The 22,439-nt window shown below is 34.7% G+C and overlaps 1 protein-coding gene across 2 annotated transcripts in view; it reads left to right on the forward strand.

Moving 5' to 3' along the window:
• ING3 (inhibitor of growth family member 3) overlaps window positions 1-22,439 on the forward strand; it is a 26,079-nt gene continuing 3,640 nt past the window's right edge. Inside the window, exons 1-11 of one of the 2 annotated variants that reach the window (XM_036905663.2) lie at window positions 95-274; window positions 528-599; window positions 3,248-3,348; window positions 4,909-4,974; window positions 14,910-15,006; window positions 16,623-16,694; window positions 17,503-17,622; window positions 17,901-18,058; window positions 18,636-18,829; window positions 20,100-20,289; window positions 22,038-22,076. In XM_036905663.2, coding sequence (XP_036761558.1) covers window positions 247-274; window positions 528-599; window positions 3,248-3,348; window positions 4,909-4,974; window positions 14,910-15,006; window positions 16,623-16,694; window positions 17,503-17,622; window positions 17,901-18,058; window positions 18,636-18,829; window positions 20,100-20,289; window positions 22,038-22,076 — 1,137 coding nt within the window. In that variant the 5' untranslated portion in view covers window positions 95-246. Of the gene's footprint in view, window positions 275-527; window positions 600-3,247; window positions 3,349-4,908; window positions 4,975-8,217; window positions 8,335-14,909; window positions 15,007-16,622; window positions 16,695-17,502; window positions 17,623-17,900; window positions 18,059-18,635; window positions 18,830-20,099; window positions 20,290-22,037; window positions 22,077-22,439 lie in introns of those variants that run through there. The other variant, XM_036905664.2, reaches the window with a different exon arrangement.

Raw genomic sequence — 22,439 nt, forward strand, 5'->3', positions numbered from 1 at the left:
GGGGAGGGATCCGGTCGGCCTACGTCGCTGCCGCATCCGACCAATGACAGCTCCGGGCGGCAGTGAGGCAAGCGCCGTCAGGCGCCAAAGTGGTTTTTTCTTTTTTTTCTTTTTTTTTTTTTTCCGCCGAAGCCGAGCGGGTGCTGCTAGCGGAGGCGCCATATTGGAAGGGACAAAACTCCGGCGACAGCGAGTGACACAAATAAACCCCTGGACCCCTTCGTTCCCCCAGCTCTAAGGGCCGCGATGTTGTACCTAGAGGACTATCTGGAAAGTGAGTGGGCGGCGCTGGCGGGTGCCGGCTGTGGGACCTGCGGGCCGGCGGGAGCGCGAGCGGACGGCCAGGCGGGATGGCGGGAGGGAGGGGGAGGCGGGGGATATTTCTTTCTCACGGTAACTGGCAGCCTCGCTCTGGGCTGCCGGCTCCCTCGCCCCCCCCGACGCACGCACGCACGCATGCACGCAGCGACGTCGGCGCGTACTTTCACCGGTGGCCCCGCCCCCCTGACGGACTCTCCCTTTGACAGTGATTGAGCAGCTTCCAATGGACCTGCGGGACCGCTTCACCGAGATGCGCGAGATGGACCTGCAGGTGCAGAGTAAGTCCGCGCGTTTGCCCTTGCCGCTGCGCGCGTTCAGCGCCAGACTTACTTGCCACGACTTCGGCGTCTCTGCTGTTTTGACTCTACTCCGGCTCCCTGTCTAGTACATACGGAGTTGTCAAAAAGAACCCCAGTGCCGAACCTTGCCTCTTGCCTTCCATGCTTCTGTTTGCTGACTCCTAGAGAAGGAGAAGGCGTTAGGGCACACGCGTGTGCCTTTCTCTAGTTTGGGACTGTGCAATAGTTTCCATACCCTCATTGAGAATGTAGTTAGAAGGTTCATGTTTTAATGCACATCGGCATGCATGTTGAGAAGATTTTGACTTGAGTCTTTACGAATAGAACATAGATTTCAGAATTTATACTTTCGTTGAAGTTCTTTCTATTCAAAGTTTTTTCAAAGGCGGAGATATGCAGAAGCACAGGTTATATGCGGTTCTTCAGAGACCCCTGTGAACTTGGAATGTCAAATTTTGAAAAGTAGCACATTATAGAATACCTTCTCCATTGTCAACAACATGGTGTTTTCTCGGAGGGAAATATTTTACCGTAAAGCTTCTTGTCTGCTGTAATAAAAATTCTGGCTTTTCTTCAATCAGTGATTGCTTAGTGGTCCAGTTACTTTTTCCCAAAATTAACCATGTGCTTTCATCAAGCAGTATTTGGCTTATATGAGCTTTTTTTTTTTTTCTTTTTCTGTGAGGTTCTTAAAAGGTTTATGTTTCAGAGAAGGTAAAGAATATGCGTTTTGGATATAAGGTAAATTCTTAGAGCAAAATTACACTTAAAAACAAAAAAATGCTACAGAGTACCAAAGTTACGACAATCATGCTCCAAAAGGACCTCACAAACCTACCACCTTTGTGAAATGAATGTAATATAGCTGTTGCAACTATCTTGTAGAGATACTGTATTAAAAATTAAGAATGTGAAATTAATTATACATAATTAAAATGTGTAATCAAGTCTGCCTTTTTGACTATGCGTCACTCCCTTTGGAGAAACGTAGGCACTCCACAATTGTTTAAATGATATAAATGGCTGGCTTTCATGGGGTATATCTGCAGAAGATGTGTTTCTTGATCTGTTTATTCCAGCTGTGTTTAAGCTATGTATGAGATGGTTCTCATGCTGCCAGGTTTTCTTTTTAGAAAAGTAGGGGTGGAGGAACATCTAGATTTTGAGGTGTGATAGGGAGGAAGAGTATCATGGACAGAGATCAGAGAACCAAACATTCCAAAGTGTTGGAATCTTAAGGTAGCTAAGAACCTGCCTTTTTTTCCCCTCTTCTCTGTCCCACCACCACCATACACACCTCCATACCCATTGTTTATAAACATACCTTTCACAGCCTCTTTGAGTTTCATGTGGTGCATAATACAAGGTGATCAAATATGGAAGCCACCTTCTTTTATTAGGTGGATTGTAGTGTGGATGTCCGAAATGTATGTTTTTCTAGCTTGCTCACTAAGTTCATTTTAACTTTAATGTAGTCGAAATGCTAAAGATTTGCTTAATTAGCCATTTCTACAGGATTGAGTACTGATTTTCATGTCAGATAGATCAGAGTTCATTTTGGAGTTTACTGACTTACTCACTGACCTTGACCACCTTACTTCTGAGGGGTTTTCATGATCTATAAATAATGAGAATAATCTGAAAATTAAAAATAATAGATAAATCAAAACATATAATACCTAATACAAAATAGGCACCCAATAAAGGGTGGCTGTTGTTTTATATTTTTTCATTATCATTACAAATTTTAAATTATCTTGTAATTTGGACTTAGATTGTATAAATTAGAGGCTTCTTAAACTTCCACTTTTTATAAAAATTAAGATTTTCTACAGTTAATAGATATTATGGATTAATAAAAGAGACCTCATTGTCAAGTAAGTTAGGAAATTCTTATTTAAACAAAGGAAAATCATTTTAAGAAGTTGATTATAAGACTTCTCAGAATCCTAGAAACTATCATGCACTGAAAATCTTCAAAAGAAGAATATAGTAAAAAGATTTTCCTCAACTTACATAGCAACAGAATCCCTTTTATTTTTCCTTTTGGAGCAGAGATGGAATGAAATGACTGCTCTTGGCACACACTTAGGGAAATACCTATCTAGAATAAATAATATAGTATATTAACTGAGTAAATGATTGTACCTACCACTTTCATTCATGATATGAGATGATGGATGCTTACTGACTTGTAACAAGTTAAAATCTTTTTATCACTTTTTCTTGTTTAAAGGAACGTGAGGATTATCTAGTGGTGCTTTCAATAAAATTGTGTTTTGTCACATTTGGCTGATTTAATTCCATTAGCTTTTGGCCCCAAGGCTGTACTATTCAAAAACTAGACTAGCATAGAACCTATGAACATTGTTGACTACTTTGACTATTGGAAATAGTTTTGAAATAGCAACAACAAAAATAGTAGGGAAAATTATAAATTTTGGGGTTTTTTTTACTAGGGTAATCAAGGCACTATATATTTATATAATGCAAGCATGACATATTTAAGTTACTGGCCAAATGAGAATGTCTGTTGTCAGATAACTTTTTCTTTCCCCAAATCAAAGCATGTATATTCAGTGTATGGACTTGGTCATTAAATATGAAATGTGTTTACTATGTTGTAGATGCAATGGATCAGCTAGAACAAAGAGTCAGTGAATTCTTTATGAATGCAAAGAAAAATAAACCAGAGTGGAGAGAAGAGCAGATGGCATCCATCAAAAAAGTATGTTCAAAACTCTAGATGATTTATCAGTAAATATTGGGACCCTCTGAGAAAGATATTTTAAAATTAAATAGTTTCCTGGATATCAAAACAAGGAAAAGTTACTGATAGCTTTTTATAATTTAATTGTGTTTTAGAGCTTCAGATATAGCAATTTTTAATCATTGAAACATTTTGGTAATTTAAAAAATTATTTCAATATTTAGTGACTTCTATTAGATAGTTGCAGAGCCATAAAAAAGTGTATTTCTTTTTCTTTTTGTTTTATTCTAGTTTCAGGTAATTAAATTTGCTCCATCTTTAGAGATATATACTGTCTTCCAATTTGGGCTGCAAACCCAAATTTGCAGACTTTGAAGTATATTTGTATATTGCTGTTGTCTAAGTTGGTAGAATCACGGGAGAATCGAATCTTGAGAGTTGAGAGGATCCTTAAAAAGTCCTGTAGTTTAAAACTCTAAATTTGTATATGAATTGAGTTTAGAAATACAAAATTCCTTTAGTTTTTATTAGATGTATGGAATGTATAACTCTCTTACAGATTAAAATGATTTATCACCACCTCCCCACCCCACCCCTATACAGGTTTGCTTTAAGGTATGATCTAATTTATTTGGGATTCATTGAAAAAACTACTTAAAAAACCTGAGTTTTGTTATGACTCTCTCAGTCTCAGTTAGCTGTTTGGACAGGTCCTTTAATATCTTTTTAAGTAATAATGGCTCCCCTGCTCCCAGCCTTTATAGAATTGTTCAAGGATCAATTGGGAAATAAATTTGAAAACTGCAGACTTAGAGTAGTCTTCCTATTTATTTTGCCACATTGAGGAGGATTATATCTGTTAGGAGAAAAAAAATTTCAGAATCTGTTACAGACTTGGTCCTGGCTTGGAGGATACCTGGAGGCCTGGGTGTATGTGAGTATAGACATCACATATATACATCCTGAAGTCATTCATCATCCCTTTAACCTATCAAGTTTTTTATGTAGTTGAGCTAGGATATACCCTGAAAAGTCTGGTACTCCATTGAAATTAATAGGACCCATTTTTTAAAATTAATTAATTTTAATAATTTGCTTTATACCGAGAAGAAGTCAGGTATAGGTTGAGGTGTATGAGTTGATACCTAACTTAAGATGAGGGTTATAGAACAGTTGGAAACAAGGGATAGGCAAGTCAGAATCCTTTCAATAATTTTACTTTTAGAAGGTTTTAAAAATGGAGAACATAAATGTTCTTTACAGATTAGATACATTTTAACTTTTTTTTTCAAAGAACTATTCATTAGCTCATATAACTTTTACTAATAGAGGCTAGACTTGGAATGGTATTGATTTTTATTTTTGTCTTTTCTAGGAATTCTGAACATTTTCCTTTAATTGTTGGCCATTGTCCATAATTTCTAATTTTACCTCTTCCCTACCCTTAACTGGGTTTTTATTGCTTATGTAAGATAACTGACAGTGATAACAAGGTATGATAATGAAAATACAGCTACATGTCCTGGATATACATATTTTAAAATTACTAATTCTTGAAATGAAAATGTTTTTATTCAGGATTACTATAAAGCTTTGGAAGATGCAGATGAGAAGGTACAGTTAGCAAACCAGATATATGACTTGGTAAGTAAAGTGAATGTGCATGCTATACCACAAGTACTTGGACTTTGTATTACATTTTACATGTTACTGGTTTAAATGTAATAGGAAGAACAGATGAAAGCTAAAGTACTACTCCCTTGATTCCATTCAATTTGAGAACTCAGTGTCTAATTTTTGGAAGAGTCAGAGTCCACAGTGTTAGGTAACAGATCTGTAACCTTGTATTTTAACCACATCTTCATTGCTGTAATGTTAGTCCTTTTTTTTCTTTTAAACAAGAATTGTTCTTTACTAATCATCTTCTTAAGATAGTGTGTTTACTTGCTTGAAAAATCATCTCAAGATTGTTTCTGTGGTAAAATACACATGAGACTACTTTGCTGACAAGTGTTTTGGTAGCCTGATTAAAATGAAGAAGAGAATCATTTCAATCAGTGTTAATAGGTAGTACTTAAGTATCTATTAAGTGACATCACTAGATAGGACTTGATAACTGGCTAAGGTGGCAAAAAATGAGAAACACTAGATTAAATAAACTTTTTAAAAAGGTTCTTTTGTAGAAGTAGCACTTAAAAAAGATTGAAATCACAGAGAAGACAGCTATATGCAATATTTCTCAAACTAGTATAATAATAGTGTGCCTTTTTATGCAAAGCATCTTCTCTTAAAATACATACTTTAGGAAATACTCATGTCTGGTTTTGCCTCAAAGCAAGTTAAAGCTGAAAACCCATGCTCACTTTTGGTTAACTTTAGTATATAGATTTTATATCTTATTTATGTGGTCTTATCTGGATTACTTATTACTGAACAAGTATATGTCAATATAAATGTCATTGGTGAGCAAGACCAAGCTAAAGGTAAGCTAAACAAGATAAAGCTCACACCATATATTGGTGTTCATTGTAAATAAATGCTTATGCAAAACTAGAAAACATTTGTCCTATAAAGCCATAGAAAATTTTTAGTTATTTTTATATAATGAAAATATTTTAATGGTTATAATAACTTAGGCTCTTCTGTCCATACAGTTAATTCTAAAAACAATTTTATAAAAGATACTATCTAAAGAAAGATAGTAGGCTGTAGTTTGATTTGCTGTGAAATTTTTTTAAAAGTTCTCGATTGTTTTTGTCTTACATTATGTCTGTGAACATTGAAAGACATTTATATTTGAATCAAAGAGTACTTTCTTTAGTTACATTCTTCATTTTTAATGACTGTGTCAGTCTTTATTTAGAAACTACCTGCTTCTAAATCATATAGCTCTTTGGTTCTATTCTTTGTTTTTGTTACATTTTGTTACTGTACTCCTTTTTATACCTTTATTAGAAATACTTAATATATTTAGAAAATACTTCATGCATTCAGAAAAAAATACACAGGTAACAAATATATGGTTTTTAAATATGTGTGTGTTTTTTGTGTATCCTTCCCTTATTTATGAACTATGCTGTTCATCCACTGTGTGCTTGGTATAATGAAGTTTTACCCATGTATAATGGAGAAATAAAAAGTAAATGTTACAAATGGCTCTTGTCCTCAAGGTGTCTATAAATTTGTTAGGAAGACATGCCCACAAAGTGAAGTGAAGAACCTGTATAGAAACATGTAATAAATAAAGATTAATGTGGCTGAGTATTAAGGGATATCTGATAAAAGACTGAACCAAGTCATGCAGAGTTATTGTTGATTTTGTAGTGGGTGTGATAGGAATTTTGAATAGAATTTATTTAGAGGCTTAGGGACTTGGATTAGGTGTTGTATTGAGAGGAAAACATTTCACTCAGAGATAATAGATAAACAGAATGAAAATAAAAATGAGCAAATGCTTCAAGGAGTATAGATTATTTAGCTAGAGAGTGAGGTGAGAAAAGGTGATGTAATAAATCTAATAAAATGTAAATAAATAAATCTAATAAAATGTAATAAAAAGCAAGTGTCCATAACAGATTCATTAGAGACATGAGTTCAGCCACTTTACCTACAGTAGGACTTTGGAAATGTGATTAATTCTGGAACTTAGTTGCCTTGTCTGTAAAATAGCAGTATTTGTGCTTTACAGGAGGATTCACATGCATATCTATGAAATGCTCTTAGATACTCACTCCTTTAAAGACCCTGTCATTTTGTAAATCATTTTTCTACTTTACTGAAGGCACTGCTTTTCAAGTGAAGGCATTTTTCCCTTTCATCCCTGTAGGTTATACCTGTGTTTTCCCATTCTTCCAGCATTTCTAGGACTGCCTCTTGTCTTGTCTTTACTCTTCCTCTCTTTTTTCCTCCCCTGCCCTTCCGACCCTGCTTTCCTTCTCTTTGTGTTCCTTTACTTTTCCTCTCCTTCCTTCCCTTCCTTCCTTTTTTAATACTCCATTGCTATTTCAGGAGATGATGCTATCCTTAATATAAAAACCCACTCTTTTCTGATATTTAATGTTAATCAACTATATCATATGCCCACCTTTGCGGCCATTTTCAAGCTCCTAGGCTATCACTCATGATGGGTGCTGTTCCTCAGAGTTCTGTCCTTGACCTGCATAGCTGCTTACTCTCTTCACGTGGTTCTCATATAGAGGTACTTTCTTCCCGTCTTCTCCCCCAGCTCTGGAGGCCAGGGAAACCGAACGCCTCATGGTAAAGAATTGTTCTCTCTGATGCGTTTACCCCCTTGCGCCCACACTCATCACCCGAGTTGAAAACATTCCTCCATTACTTTTCCAGTGCTTTCTTAGTTTTAACAATTGTACCTAATTATTCCTCATGCTCAGACTTCTCTTTTGAGTCTATTCATCGTATCTGAGAATTCCTAGGCCCTGGAACTCAGTGTACAAAAACTTAACTCTTAGCCCCTCCCTGTTTCTCCCTGTCCCACCCTTCTTTCCTCAGTCTCAGAACCACTGATCTAGTCATTCACACTGGAATGCTGAAAGTCATCCTAGACTTCTCCTTGTCCCTAATGTCTCCACTTTACTTAACCCATGTGTTTTTCATTTTGCCTTTTAAGTATTTCTCATTATCCCTTCCTCCATTTCTTCAGCCTGCTGTAGTTCATGTACTTAAAAAAATTGTAATGTCTTTGCTTTTCATCTTTGTAAACTTTCTCCAGCTCTCATAATCGTGCATATGCACTGCCTCTTTATTAAAATCATCTTAAAAATGTTCATATTTGTGTCATTTGTACCTAGGAGAAGAGACTTGACAGCAAATAACAGAAAAGCCACACAAGAATGATGTAAACAAAAGATGTATTTTCCTCTCGTGTAGAATAACTGTTAGAGGAGACAGACCAGAGCTTGCATGGCAACCCCAGCATCATCAGGGTCCAGCTGCAAGGGAGGCTGAGATATGTTGCTGTTTTAACAGGGCACATTGCCACCCCAGGTATGTGGGGTTCTGTTAGTAAGAAGGAGAGACTGGATAGTGAGTAGGTAATTAGCAGTTTGTGCCTTTATCCTGCACCTCAACATAATCATGCCAGCCTCCAAGTCATTGTTATTCACTTGATTTTATTACTGTTTGAATCACAAGGTAGTTTTTTATTACCTTGTGTGCTTGTATGTTTGTGTTCCCTACTGTTAATGTGAAGAACTGTCTTGCTTAAAATTTTAGCATCTTCAGAGCCTAACATACTTATTTCTCAGTATTTTTTAAATAAAATCACCTGAATAAGTTAATGGAGAAGAAAAAGCACTGACATGTTATGACTCCCAAGTTATGAGTTTTAGGATTAGAGTTTAATGGTCTGATTGTTGATGTTAGATACATTTTAGTTTAGGACAATTTTTCAAAAGGTAATGGAGTATGTATATTGTATACAGTATGTATATTGTATACATTGTAGTATGGTGAAATTGGTTCAGTTTTGATGAACAAACAAGGATAGACTGAAGTGCAAATAGCCACTTCTTTTCAAGGTATGCCTTTAAACCAAGAAAAGTGAAAGTAGTATAATTCGGGTCAGTTTAGTTTCGTTTAGAGAAGCGCTTTAGGAGATTAAACACTTAATCTTATGATCCATATCTTGCCTCAGATCTTTTTGATATCCCTTTTTTTAAATTGCTCTCAATTTTTTTGGTTACTGCAGTTTGGATAGATTTCTTTTTATTGATACATTTTGAAGGTTCTTCTGAAAAAGGATTTATAGATGTACCTCCAGCAAAAGGGCATTTAAAAAAAATACTAAATCTTATTGTGATGTACATATTTTCAGTATTTTAAATAAGAATATTTTCTACTTTATACATTTGTTTAATTTTCAGTTCCTTTACGTTTAGTGAGGCTCCTTTTAAATTATGATAAAGCATTTACTAAATGCTTTTAGGCTATATTATATGAAGTAATGACAATATTGGACATTCAGTTAACTCCTTCTCATAGTCTTATTTTATTATTTCCATAAAATAAAAGTATTGTATCTCCTAACCAGAGTGTCTGAGGTTAGGCGAGGTTCTTAATCCTTTTGTACCCTCAGAGCCTGGCGCTATAGATTAGTTCAGTGGTAAACAAGACAAAGAAGGCTTTTGAAGGGATCTGATCCACTGTTTGCCAAACCTTTATTGTGCATCCCACCTTAAGGTTTTCACAGTGTCTTCACGTCACCTATACATCTGTTTACTAAGTAAATTTTTTAATGAAATGTATTTAAGAGAAAAACTTAACATTTTGATACTGTTAACATAAATGAAAATCTAGCATTGCTCATCATGCTTTAACAGTTATTAAAACGTTAAAAACAATGTGCACCCTTCTTGGAGTGCTTGTGCTTTGTGTGCTGTACCATATTGCCGGAGTGGCTTGTGGCATTTGAGCACTTTATGCTTGTGGGTAAGAAATTTACTTTATTGATCTTGCAAGTAATGGCAAATCAAACATAAGGGAATTATTGACTTGTTCAGTGGGAGGTCACAAATGAATTTACCACCTCAAATTAGTTATACTCCCCAGAATATCCACACTAAATATCCAACTGAAAGTTTTTATAAATACTAAAGAGAAATTACATTCCTATAACATTTAACATTTCAGAACTTAGAATGCTATGTGCAACAGAAGTGAGTGGGTGGGTCATAGTATAAGTGTAAAACTACATTTTATTCATAGATCATTCGCCCAATAAACAGTGGTACTTATATTTATACAGTTCTATATAGTGGGAAAGTGTAATTTCCTTTCATTTAACAAATATTTATAGAGCTCCAGCTATGAGCAGTCATTTGTGCTAAGTGGGCAGTAATGACACAGACAATGAAGAGGAATATAGGCAAACTATTAAAATTATTTTAGATTTTGTTAAGTGCCATGAAGGAAATAAACAATGTGGAGAGAGGGAAAAACGACTAACTAGGGCAGGCTGTCAAAAGTGTAGTCACGATGCGTACAATCTGAGGAGGTGACGTTTGAGGTGATACTTGGGAAATGAGAAAGAGCCAGCCGTGTGACGAACTTAGGGAAGAACATTTCAGGTAGGTGATGTACCAAGTGCAAAGTCTGAGCCAGAAAAGAGGCCAGTGTGGTTGGTGTGAAGTGAAAAAAGAAGTGTGGGATGAGAGGAGGCAGGCAGGAGCCCACACACGTAGGGCCTGCCAAGCCACGGACGGGTGTGATTTTTATTCTAAAAGTAATGAGAGGCCAGTGAAAGATTTTAAACACTGGTGAAATACATATCTTAGAGGAAGTTGTATGTATACCTTTGGTTAACATTAATATTATTATGGTAATTTCAAGGAAGTCTGTAGTATTTTTACACATTGTAAGATACAAGTCAGTATTTAATGTGTTTCATTTCACCCCTCAGTATTTTATATAGCATCGTATTTCATTGTATTGTCTTTCATTGAGATATTTTCTTTACTTTTAAAATCAGTAATAAACTTTTTATTCCTATGACCAGTACTTTACTGACTACCTCATTTATTAAGGAAAGAAACCAGACTGCATAAATATCCACAAATGATGAAATTTGTGGAATCAGGTTCAGTAGAACAAACTGAGAATTTGTTTCAGTAGTTGTTTTAGTGAAATTTTATAAATAGAAAAAGCTATCCTATTAAAATAATTTCCGTCTAGAATCCTGATACTGAATCATTAAACACCTACTGGGTTTTCAGCTAGCTGCCACTGCCATAAGGCTGTGTTAGAATATAATACCTAATAAAGTTGATGTATATATACTGAGAAAATTTGAGCATTTAGTTAATACTTGAATGATTTTAGCAGTCTCTTAGCATGCTCAGTACCCTTGAATTTGCTTCTTCTTTATATCCTGGCCTATCCCTGAGATGATTATATTTCAGGCCCACATATTACCTGTAAATTTGAGAATTTTTCATCTGATATTCTAATTAAGGAAATAAATTATGTGAATTTGACCTTTTGATTTGACTCCTACCCATATTGTCATTTAGGTAGATGATTATAGTTTATGTGTTAAGGCCTCCAGTATTTGCAGCCCAAAGATGGATCAAATTTTCATCTAGTTTAAATATAATTCAGAGATGGAAGAATCATTTTCATGACTTATCATCAGAGAAATAACTTACCATCATGGATCCTTTTTCTCGCCCAATTTGCCATCCTCATTCACTATTACCAGATCTTTTCATGGATAGAAATTTATCTCAATTGCCATGGATTTCAACTTATAACTTTAGATACCAACTTGTGCTCATTCTGAAAGAGCAAGTTAGACATCTAAATTTTAGGATTTGCAGGATTAGAAGCCACAAATCATGTAGAAACCTTTTGAATACTGTATTTAGTTCTGTTTGGTTCCATCAGTACACATTTTAAAATTTGAATATTGGAAAATGGAAAGTCAAAAGAGAAAGAGTAAAAGATTACAACTCTATGTGAAACTGTTGAAGGATGAGGATTTTTTGTTTCATATAGAGGGGCCTAGTGTGACTTAAATATCTTTTTGATCATGAATATGTTAACAAATACTGATGACAGAATTCCTATTGTCTCTGAAGAGGTCCGAAAAAGGATAATAGATTTAAACTTAAAGCAGTTATGATGTGGGGTTATACGGTATTTGGAATGTAGGATAAGTAAGCTCTGTGGCTAGCATTTTTGACATTAAGTAGGGCACAAATCAATAATTAGACTCTGTGGTCAGCCTTGTGCTAGGAATCTATGGCTAATAGAAAATCCCTCTCAATTGGATCAGTACCTTCTTTACTATTATAAATCAGTCTTACGGGGTTAGGTGTATGGAGGGGTGGGGTAATTTAGATTCTTACTCTGCATGATACCTATGTGTGGCTTCTACAGATGTGAGATAAAATAGGTGCTTTAGCCATTCAGAATCATGTGGGTAGAGGGAATGCACTTTATAAATTTCAGTCAAGTTCAGTTCAGTTCTGAATATTTAAGTAATCAGGTACTTTATAGCTTAAGTCTTACAGTCAAATTACTTTCCAACTTTTTGGTTAAGTACAGCAATGATGAATCTAAGGAAAAAATTGTATTGCCTGTTAACTGCTTATAATATTAATCAGCTCATAATCTTTTTTAACATACCAGGAGGTGGGAATGATTGGAAACTGTTCTATGAAGCTGCCCACCACATGTGGTCAAGGCTTTTCAGTCTTTATTTTAATTATGCATTTGGTTTTCAGAGTTATTCTTTGGGTTCCATTCCTTTTTCTGAGCTATCTGGTGTTGGAAATGACATCATTATTTTTTCTGTGCTGTCAGGTGGAATAAGCCTCATCACTACTATCTGTAATACAATGAAGTAGTTCTTAAATGTGGAGGTGGAGTGAGTTCGGGGAAGGTATATGGTGTCTTCATCTCACCCTAACCCCCTTCCAACTGAGATTCTGTCTGTACTGTATATACTTATTACAGGCCACACTATACTTTGCTTTCTTTTTCTCTGAGAATACTAGTTATCTTCCTATCTCTGTTCAGTCTTTAATTATTAGCCTTTCTTTCTATTTAAGACATTGTATTCTTCACTCTATAACTCAATCATACCTCCTTTGTGTCTGCCACAGCCCAGTGTTACATTTTTTTCTTAATGTGCTACTTCTGACCCTTTTTCGACTGTTGCTAATATGTTGCATCTAGGGTGTGTGTGTGTGTGTGTGTGTGCAGTAAACCTTTATTATGTTAAAAATCTTTTAAATCTTGATTTTTTAGCTGAACTCAGATTCCTACGAAGGCGCGGATTCCCTCTCATTTTTCATGTTTCCTCCATTTAACCCAGTGCCAAGCGCATACATAATAGGAACTCAGTATTTTTTGTGGTATAATTGTAAGTAAGAAAGGTGGTGGAATTTTTCATTGCACTAAGTAGTCTTGGAATTTTAATATGAGTATTTTTCTGACTTCCCTTGAGATTAAATTTTGACAATGTAAGAGATACTCTTGAATAACTGAGGTCAGTGCTCACACTTCATTATTGTAAGGGTGGTTCCATTAAAGGATGCTTTAGTTCAAATTACCTGAAGGTTCTTTGAATAGAAGCAAGTGTCTATAATATGTGATCCTATAGGATTTTAAATATTTTAATTATAAGTTCTACCAGACTCTGAAAAGTCACTTTTGTGTGTGCGATAGAGGGAAAATTGGGCTTTAAGTTATTGAAGTTATAAACCAATACTCCAATAGTTGCTGTTAATATATAAAACACAATAACAAGATGATATTCCTGTTTTTTCAATTTGAATTGTACTACTCAAGAGTTAAAAAACTCTTGGCTCCTGCATGCAGAAGTTCAGAGGGCAATATGGTATAAATGTTCAGTATAAACGGTGAAGCACAATTTATTACAAACAGAGCAGATTAAATCTCATTTCCGTAATGCATGAGCTATTAACTTTGGGCATGTTACTTATTCCCTCTAAGCCTTAGTTCCTTCACTTATGAAATGGAAACAATAATAATAATCTATCTCAAAAGATTAGAGCTAGGGCTAGACAAGATAGAACCTCTAATACAAGGAGCACAGTACCTGGCATCCAACTCACACAAATTGTCCTTTGCTACTTTTCTCCTCTTCCCATTTTAGATACACATTATTTAATTGAAAATCTCTAAATGTTTTGCTTTCATACTGTATTAGAGACATTTTGATGTTTGTGAGTTACTCTTAATTATAACAGTGATCCAGTGGGAAACTAGAGTTTGAAAAAAGATGTCAATAGTATAACATGAATGCTTGAAAGATTTCTTGGTTTTTTTTGTTTTACTCAAAGTAGTAAATTTGAAAAAGAATGGAAAAGATATTTATTATTAACATTAAAAAATTTAAGATTTACTTGTTGCCAGTTTGAGGAGTCATATGATTTTCTGAAGTCAATCAAAAGATCTTTAGTTGAATGAGAAAATAAAATTTGCTACCTTAATGAGGGCAGCGGTATTTACAATAAAACCATTTTAACCACACTCTTTGGGGAATGGAGTTTTCTGACTAAAATCCCCTTTTGTTCCAGCCCCTTACATAAATGTTTACAAGTATAATGGTTTATGTTCCTACCTTAAGGAAATGTATGTATAGAATATAGTAGCCTCTTTGTAGACTGAGGATCTTTCATTCCTTCCTCAGTAACAGTTGCTACAGTATGGCAGCGTGGATGGGCCTGTTTTAAATAGCAAGGGATTAGCTGAAATAATCCTAGGTATACTAGAAAAAGTTACCAACCCTCCTGTACTGCCTCCCCCCCATCAAATCCCTAATAATAGTTTTGCTTTAGTTTTCATAGCCCACTTCTGAATGTTTTCTAACAAATTGCCATTCTGGTTTCTTAAAACTTAAAAGTTACTAAAGGAGACTTGGGAGATTATTTAGCCTAGTGCCCTCATTTTATAGATTGAAAACCTGAGGTGTAGGTTGATACTCAAGGATACTAAGGAAGTTCACTAAAAGAAACAAAGATTTAGGTTTCCACATTAAACTGACACTTTGTCTCACAGATTTTGGTGGCTATCTTTGATTTTATTTGAAACAGGTAGATCGACACTTGAGAAAGCTGGATCAGGAACTGGCTAAGTTTAAAATGGAGCTGGAAGCTGATAATGCTGGAATTACAGAAATATTAGAGAGGCGTAAGTAAAATTTACAGTTTTCCATCAATGTGCAGTATGTGTGTAAATCACTGAGGAGACACTTGTCCCACATGGATGTAGGATATTAGAACAAAGATTTAAGGAAATATAACCACCTAGAAACAAGGTAACCATCTGTCATTAAATGCATTGACTGCCCTGCTTGCTTATACATTTCCGCTTTGAGAAAGGTTTTTATCTTCTTCCTAAGAGCTGCCTGAAGGCTTTTCCTCAACTGTATTGTGAAGAAAGATTTTAACTTGGTTCCACAATACTTACTCTTTTTCTCAAAGAAATCTTTCCTAAACTTTCTCTTATCAGCAAGAATCCATTTTAATGTTTTTTGCAAGGCTTGACTTGATCTACTACAATTTACTTTAATCACTGCTGGTATTTAACTCAGGAGACTTCCCAAAAATGGAGGCATGAGCTCCATTTCTTTAAATAATTTGGCATCTTCTCCAACCTAAATACGTAATGACCATAAAAGCAGATTGTGTGGTGCTAGGCCCAAAGAAGATACTCACTAAATGGAGTTGAACCAAATCATTATTATGGCTAATTTCTACTAGATTTAATTAAGAGTTCAAACATCTTTTTTTTTTTTCTTGGTGCATTTCCATAGCAAAAACCTGTTTTTACACACAGGAAAAAAAGTTTCTTTATACTGTTAGGTTATGTATGGCTATATGCATACTCCCTGGAAGGCAGCTAGAGAAGCAACCAGTCACGAATCATTCTTGGTATCCATCATAGCATTTTTTCACTCAAAAGTAAGTTTGTCATTTTAGATGGTCATATGATTTATTTCTGATACTTTATTCCAAGGGAACCCAATTTGAGGATAGTAAGTATTTTGAAAGAAAATATAATATTCTGTAACTGCTTTGAGTTTTTTGAAATGCTGATACTAGCTATGAGTAACAGTAATTCATGCCCATTCAGAACTCCAGGGAGGTTAATGAAGCATCCTCTGTAGGGACACAGACATATGAAACTAAATCAAATCTAGTTATAAAATCTGCACCATATTTTCATCTCAAGGGATCAAGATAAGCCTAGAAAATTTCTTTAGAAGTATTTTAATGCTTAGTGCTAGAGAGTCTATGCCTTCCTTTTCTCAAGCAAAATCCCTAACTTCTCATAGGAACCCTTTACTATCATATGTCATTTTAATGATAAAAGAATTTTCTTTCATAAAATAATGTCCTATCGCTTAATACTTTAGGATCTCCCATAAGAAGGTCTTCAACTCAGTAAAACTGATTATTTTTCAGATCTTATCAGTAATGGAGTTATAATATCCTTTCATCGACTTATGTGGTAGCCACTGTCGTGAATTCCCTAATTAAACATTAGCATGCCTTGAGCTGTTTTGGACTTAATATTGAGAAATGGATTACTTATTGCGTAGAGAGAGGATGAAATTGGCTCAGGGAGAAATTGGCAGTGATGACCCTGTAATGTGTTTGCCTAAAATAATACAGGCATATGTGTCAGAGCTTGTCAGTCCTCTTCTGGGCAAGGGGACACAGTGTCTGTAGTTGATTGGTGTGTAATGTTCTGTGGTGACATTTAATGGTGGTGTTTTTCTGTGCCTCTCTCCTTTTTTTTAGGATCTTTAGAATTGGATACTCCTTCACAGCCTGTGAACAATCACCATGCTCATTCACATACGCCAGTGGAAAGTGAGTTTGGTTTAGTTCAGCTAAAATTTTAAATACAATTGAAAACTCATTGTATTGCCTGTATATTCTCTTTTATTAACTCTACACAACCACTGGGAAACAAATTTCTTTCCCTTCCTTCAATTTCGAGATACATTTTTTTCATTGCAATTCCTGGCATACTCCTTCATTTGGGAAAAGCATATTTGATTTCGGAACAGGGGAGTCTGTTTTCCCTGGAATTCGTAGAGGAAAAAAATATATGGTACTAATAGCAGCATGTACTTCCTACATACAGTTATGTGATTCTCTCTAGGGAATGTTATAAACTGAGCCAAACAATAAACTGCTAATGGTGGGCTCTTTATTTTTTAAATCCTTGCATCTCTACAGCTTAGCCCACTCTTTGGCATATAATAGAGTCTCAAGTGGCTGGTGAGTTAGTAAGTAAATGAATAGTTAGTCAGATACTAGCTGGCTACGTGACTGTACTGGTACATTTTTTGACAAATCAATTTGATATGAAAGAAAACTATTGTAAATTGTAGACAATGTTTTGAAAGCAAAATTCATGTTTTATGTGAAACCATGGTGCTTCATGGGTTATCTTCACTTTGCCATTAAAGTTTTTTTAAATGTCTGCAGAGTCTACTCTTAATAAAACACGTGACGCACAGAGTTCTGCTTGTTCTGTCTTCTAAGAAAGCATAATCTTCTGTACTCTCTGAGGAGTTCAGAACATAACTGTACTTGTTTATAACAGATGTAAGGATTATGCCTTATCTGTAGTTTTCCAAAGTTTAAAAACACATTCTTTATTTATATTCAGAAAGGAAATATAATCCAACCTCTCACCATACGACGACAGATCATATTCCTGAAAAGAAGTTTAAATCTGAAGCTCTTCTGTCTACCCTTACATCAGATGCCTCTAAGGAAAATACGCTAGGTTAGTTTATTATCTTAAATAAGATTGCTTTTTAATTTTTTATTTGTTAAAATAAGGGGAAATGAAAGCATTCAGGATTAATGAATCATACAGATTTTTTACCTGGTTAAAGTCTAGATATGGAGAAAGAAGGAAAAGGAAAAATGTGACATGAAAATTTTTATGACATGAAAATGTTAAGTTTAATGATTATATCTGTGCTGGGAAATAATGTATTTTAAGCTCACTAACATTATGTTCTCTCCAACCATTTTAATTTCTTCTTTAATTTTACACAGGGTGTCGAAATAATAACTCTACAGCCTCTTCTAACAATGCTTACAACGTGAATTCCTCCCAACCTCTGGCATCCTATAATATTGGCTCATTGTCTTCAGGAACTGGTGCAGGGGCAATTACCATGGCTGCTGCTCAAGCCGTTCAAGCTACAGCTCAGGTAAGAAGGAAAAGGTTTGGAAACAGAATGTTACATTTTGTTTGAATCACTGGCAAACTCTAATAGAAACAACTGGATGTGAACAAAAGGAGTTTTCTTACATTGTATAGTTTCCTTTTTAAATCATAGTTTTATGGTATCTGACAGTTAATGAAATGAGTATCCAGAAATTATATGATTGATAATGAAAAGTAAAAAATAGATTCTTACAGGTCCCTTCTCAAAATAATTGCTCATGACGCACATGGTTTTGACTATAAGCCACAGCACCTGCTAGGACAGTACTTCATTCTGCTAGGACAAGGCAGTTCTGGGGCCTTCTCTGTCACCTCAGAACTTAGGTTGCCTGGAGCTTGTTCACCTCTGTACAGTTTATCTGTGTTCCAAATTAAGTTTCTCATTCAATAGTTACTTCAGAGCTGTGTAAAACCTGATTTTAGAACTTTAATAATAATATAAATTACAGTGATATAAACAAAGTAATATTAGATAAACCAAAATGATGCTGGAAACAGTAAGACTAGAAAAAGAAAATATGTTTATGTATATTAATACCACCAACGAATGTCTCTTGAAGATGAAAGAGGGACGGAGAACATCAAGTTTAAAAGCCAGTTATGAAGCATTTAAGAATAATGACTTTCAGCTGGGAAAAGAATTTTCAATGCCCAGGGAAACGGCGGGCTATTCGTCATCTTCAGCACTCATGACTACCTTGACGCAGAACGCCAGCTCCTCAGCAGCTGACTCACGGAGTGGGAGGAAGAGCAAGTGAGTTTTGTTGTACGGTAGCTCTGTACCTTTACTAAATGCGAAGTCCGCTTGGCTTCCATATTTTAAACAAAGGTCGCATGTAATGGGGAGGTGCAAAGACATGACATTGTCATACACTATTTGAAGGGGTGAAGTCTTTAAAAAGTGTTTGGAGTCTTTAATTATTCTTGAGTTTTAAATTGAGTTAATAAATAACTTCCGTTTACTTTCTTTTTTTCATTAGGATGAACCATTTTTATGGAACTTTTTCCATTTATAACCTCTTATTTTGTCATTATATTGAGGTAAATTGATGAATAAATAAAAACTGTATCCTGAGCATTTTTAAAATAAGATTATTCATTTTTATTTAAGAGCAGGTTGTGTTAATTCTCAGTCCTATGAACCAAAAATTGAAATTATGAAAATATGCCTATATTTTGTATATGAGACTTAGGATGATTATATAAACTTTAAGTATGAAAACTTAAAAGATTTGGCATCGTCTATTCCAGATACCTGCATACTCTAGGTGTTTATACATAGTGAGAATTCAAATGCTACACTAAAAGAGTTAGTTACCTAATAATTGTATTATAATTTATTTTTAAATGTATTGTATTTTCTGGGTGTAAGTCCCCAAAAGAACGATCAATACAATTACCATGGAAGTGCTAAATATTTAAAAAATGATTTCATATTAATGCCCACACTTATTATATTTGCTGATGGTAAAAAATCTATATTTAAAAATTTTAATTAGCATATAGATAATGCTAAATTAGTTGTGAATTTTAACACTCTGTTTCCTGTCCTACCAAGGTACGTGTTCACTCAGTCAATAGTCATGGCCATTTTCACCAAATGCTTCTGTGTATCTGTGTTTTAGATTTTGAGGAAGAGTATTCAGTTTGATTAAAAATACAATGGTAGCCATAACTTATACTAATTCTTAAAAGCATTCCTGCAATTTAAGTTAACAGTAAGTAGTAACTGACTGAAAAACTACTTTAAAAACTTTGAAATATTTTGAAAGAATTTCCTTTGAATACCTTTACTCTCCAGAAAACAAAAAAAAAACAAACAAAAATAAACTGTTATGAAAAATGTTGCTTCTTGTTGCCCTAAACAATTGTGCTTTTAAATCTTTTTATCAGATTTTTTAGCTTACTGTTAAAAATTAATTTATACATTTAATGTTATTTCATTTGATATCAGTTATTTAGGAGTTATTCTTAGGTAACTTGTTCTGGATCCTGAGCAACTAAAACTGGTACTACTTTTTCAGAAACAACAACAAGTCTTCAAGTCAGCAGTCATTATCTTCCTCCTCGTCCTCCTCATTATCGTGTTCTTCATCATCAACTGTTGTACAAGAAATCTCTCAGCAAACAACAGTGGTGCCAGAATCTGATTCAAACAGTCAGGTTGATTGGACTTATGACCCCAATGAACCACGATACTGCATTTGTAATCAGGTAAAAGTCTGAGATATTCTATAAAAGCATAGTCTGAACAAACTAGGAAAAAGAATGATTTCAATTTTTTAAGTGCTTTTTAATCTAGTTAAAATACCTTTGCTTTTTTTTGTATATTTCTTCCTGCTTCTTATAAAAATGGCATTTGCTATGAATACAAAGAGTGTAAAGAAATGTGTATGTCACCCATAATCTCAACCCTCAGTTATAACCTATATTAAACATTTTCATTTACCACTACTGTATACCCCATATGCATATTGTCTAGTCTGCCCAGGCTGCCATAACAATTACCACAGACCTGAGTGACTTAAGCAACAGAAATCTGCTTTTTCACAGTTCTGGAGGCTAGGTAGTGCAAGATGAAGGTACTGACAGATTCCATGCTGGGTGAGGACTTTCTCTGGGCTTACAAGATGTCTGCCTTCTTTCTGTGTCCTCACATGGTAACAAGAGAGAGCTCTGGTTCTCTTCCTCCCCACATGAGGGGACCAGCCCTATTGGATTAGGACCCTACCTGTAAGACTTCATTTAACCTTGATCACCTCCTCACAAGGCCCCCTTCTCCAAATGCAGCTACACTGGGCTTAGGGTGTAACACATGAATTTTGGGGAGGGGCACAAACATACAGTCCATAATACGTGTCTGTGTATGATTTTGACAATTGGAATCATGGTATATTATTTTGTGTGACTGGCTTTTTTCACTAAATCATGTGTACTGAACATGATTTTCCTTTAAGATCACTGCTTTTCTTCACATAGTTATCTGTTAATACTGTGTAATATGACTTTTTAACCAATACTTAGCAATAGATTATTTTAGTGGTTTTAATTTCTTTGAAATTACAAGTAACATTAATGATAGGAATTTTGAAAGTCTAATCCATTTTATACATTCAATTTCTGGGCTGATCCTTTAGAAATTAAATTAGGTTATAATTATTTGACACAGTTACTAGATTACCTTTGAAAATTTATTACCAAATAAATTAATACAAAAAAAAAAGTATATTACCTACAAAAGAATAAAAGTAGATTCACCCTAGATTCCCCCTCTAACACGCTGAAAACTGGAGGTTAATGGAATAGTCAGTGGAGTAGAGCTTTTAGGGACAAATCTGAGTGCCCCCCAAAAATTGGCACCCAGAGAAGTTGTTCAGGTGCAAATATTCTCACTTGTGCAGAGAATCAGAAAGTCTACCCTCTAGTTACCCTGTCTGAAAAATCATTCAGTCCCTTAAGTATTTAAATTAATTGAAGAGTTAGAAAGTTGTGCTATAAACCACTGGTGGTGAACAGCAAAAAGGAAAATGAGAAAGGACATACAATAAATAGGTAATATGTTTAAAAGTTTTAATGAAATGGTCTATTGACTGCAAAAATATAGATGTCCTAACATAATTCAAAAGGAAAGTAAAAACCTGCAGTAGGTAAATACCCAAGAGAGAAACTTAAAATCTTTACAAAATGAACCATCCACAAAGGTGTCTTTTGTGAGGTGATTTACAGAACAAGTTCTTCTAAACTTTGAAAGAGCACAGTTTCTATCTCCCTTTATGCCCTTGCCGCCAAAAAGTTTTTTAGGAAGAAACTTTAAAATATATAAAACTATGTACCCTGTTTCTTAATGCAGTTGTATATTCAGTATATTTTATCTGGTTTCTAACAGTATCATAAACAATCAATTTGGATTTAGATGCTTGTTATATAGTCATAGTAAAAATATTTAATTTTCTTTTAACCAGGTATCCTATGGTGAGATGGTAGGCTGTGATAACCAAGATGTAAGTATTAATTTTGTCAATTTAGAAGTGAAAAAAATCACAGGGTATTATTACTTACTTGCATATTTTTCTTATTTACTCTGTCTCTCAGTCTAAGAAAAGAGGTTTGCAGTTATGCTAATTATGTTATATTAATGCAAGAATATTCCTCTCTGAAATAGGTTAGTGTCTCTTAATGTGTTACCAATTTAATTTTCTTAAAGGTAATTTTATGGTTTTATGTGCAGATTACACTTCTCAAAAGGTATTAACATTGTGTGAAAATTATTAGAAACCCCCTATTCCCCTTTGTTAAAGAACATTGTGTTTACTAGATCCATGAAGGTGTGGAATTTTAAAACTTCCTGCATTCTGTCAGGAAGT

Source organism: Manis pentadactyla, chromosome 7 (genome assembly GCF_030020395.1).
Source record: "Manis pentadactyla isolate mManPen7 chromosome 7, mManPen7.hap1, whole genome shotgun sequence".
In the NCBI taxonomy this organism is placed as follows: domain Eukaryota; kingdom Metazoa; phylum Chordata; class Mammalia; order Pholidota; family Manidae; genus Manis; species Manis pentadactyla.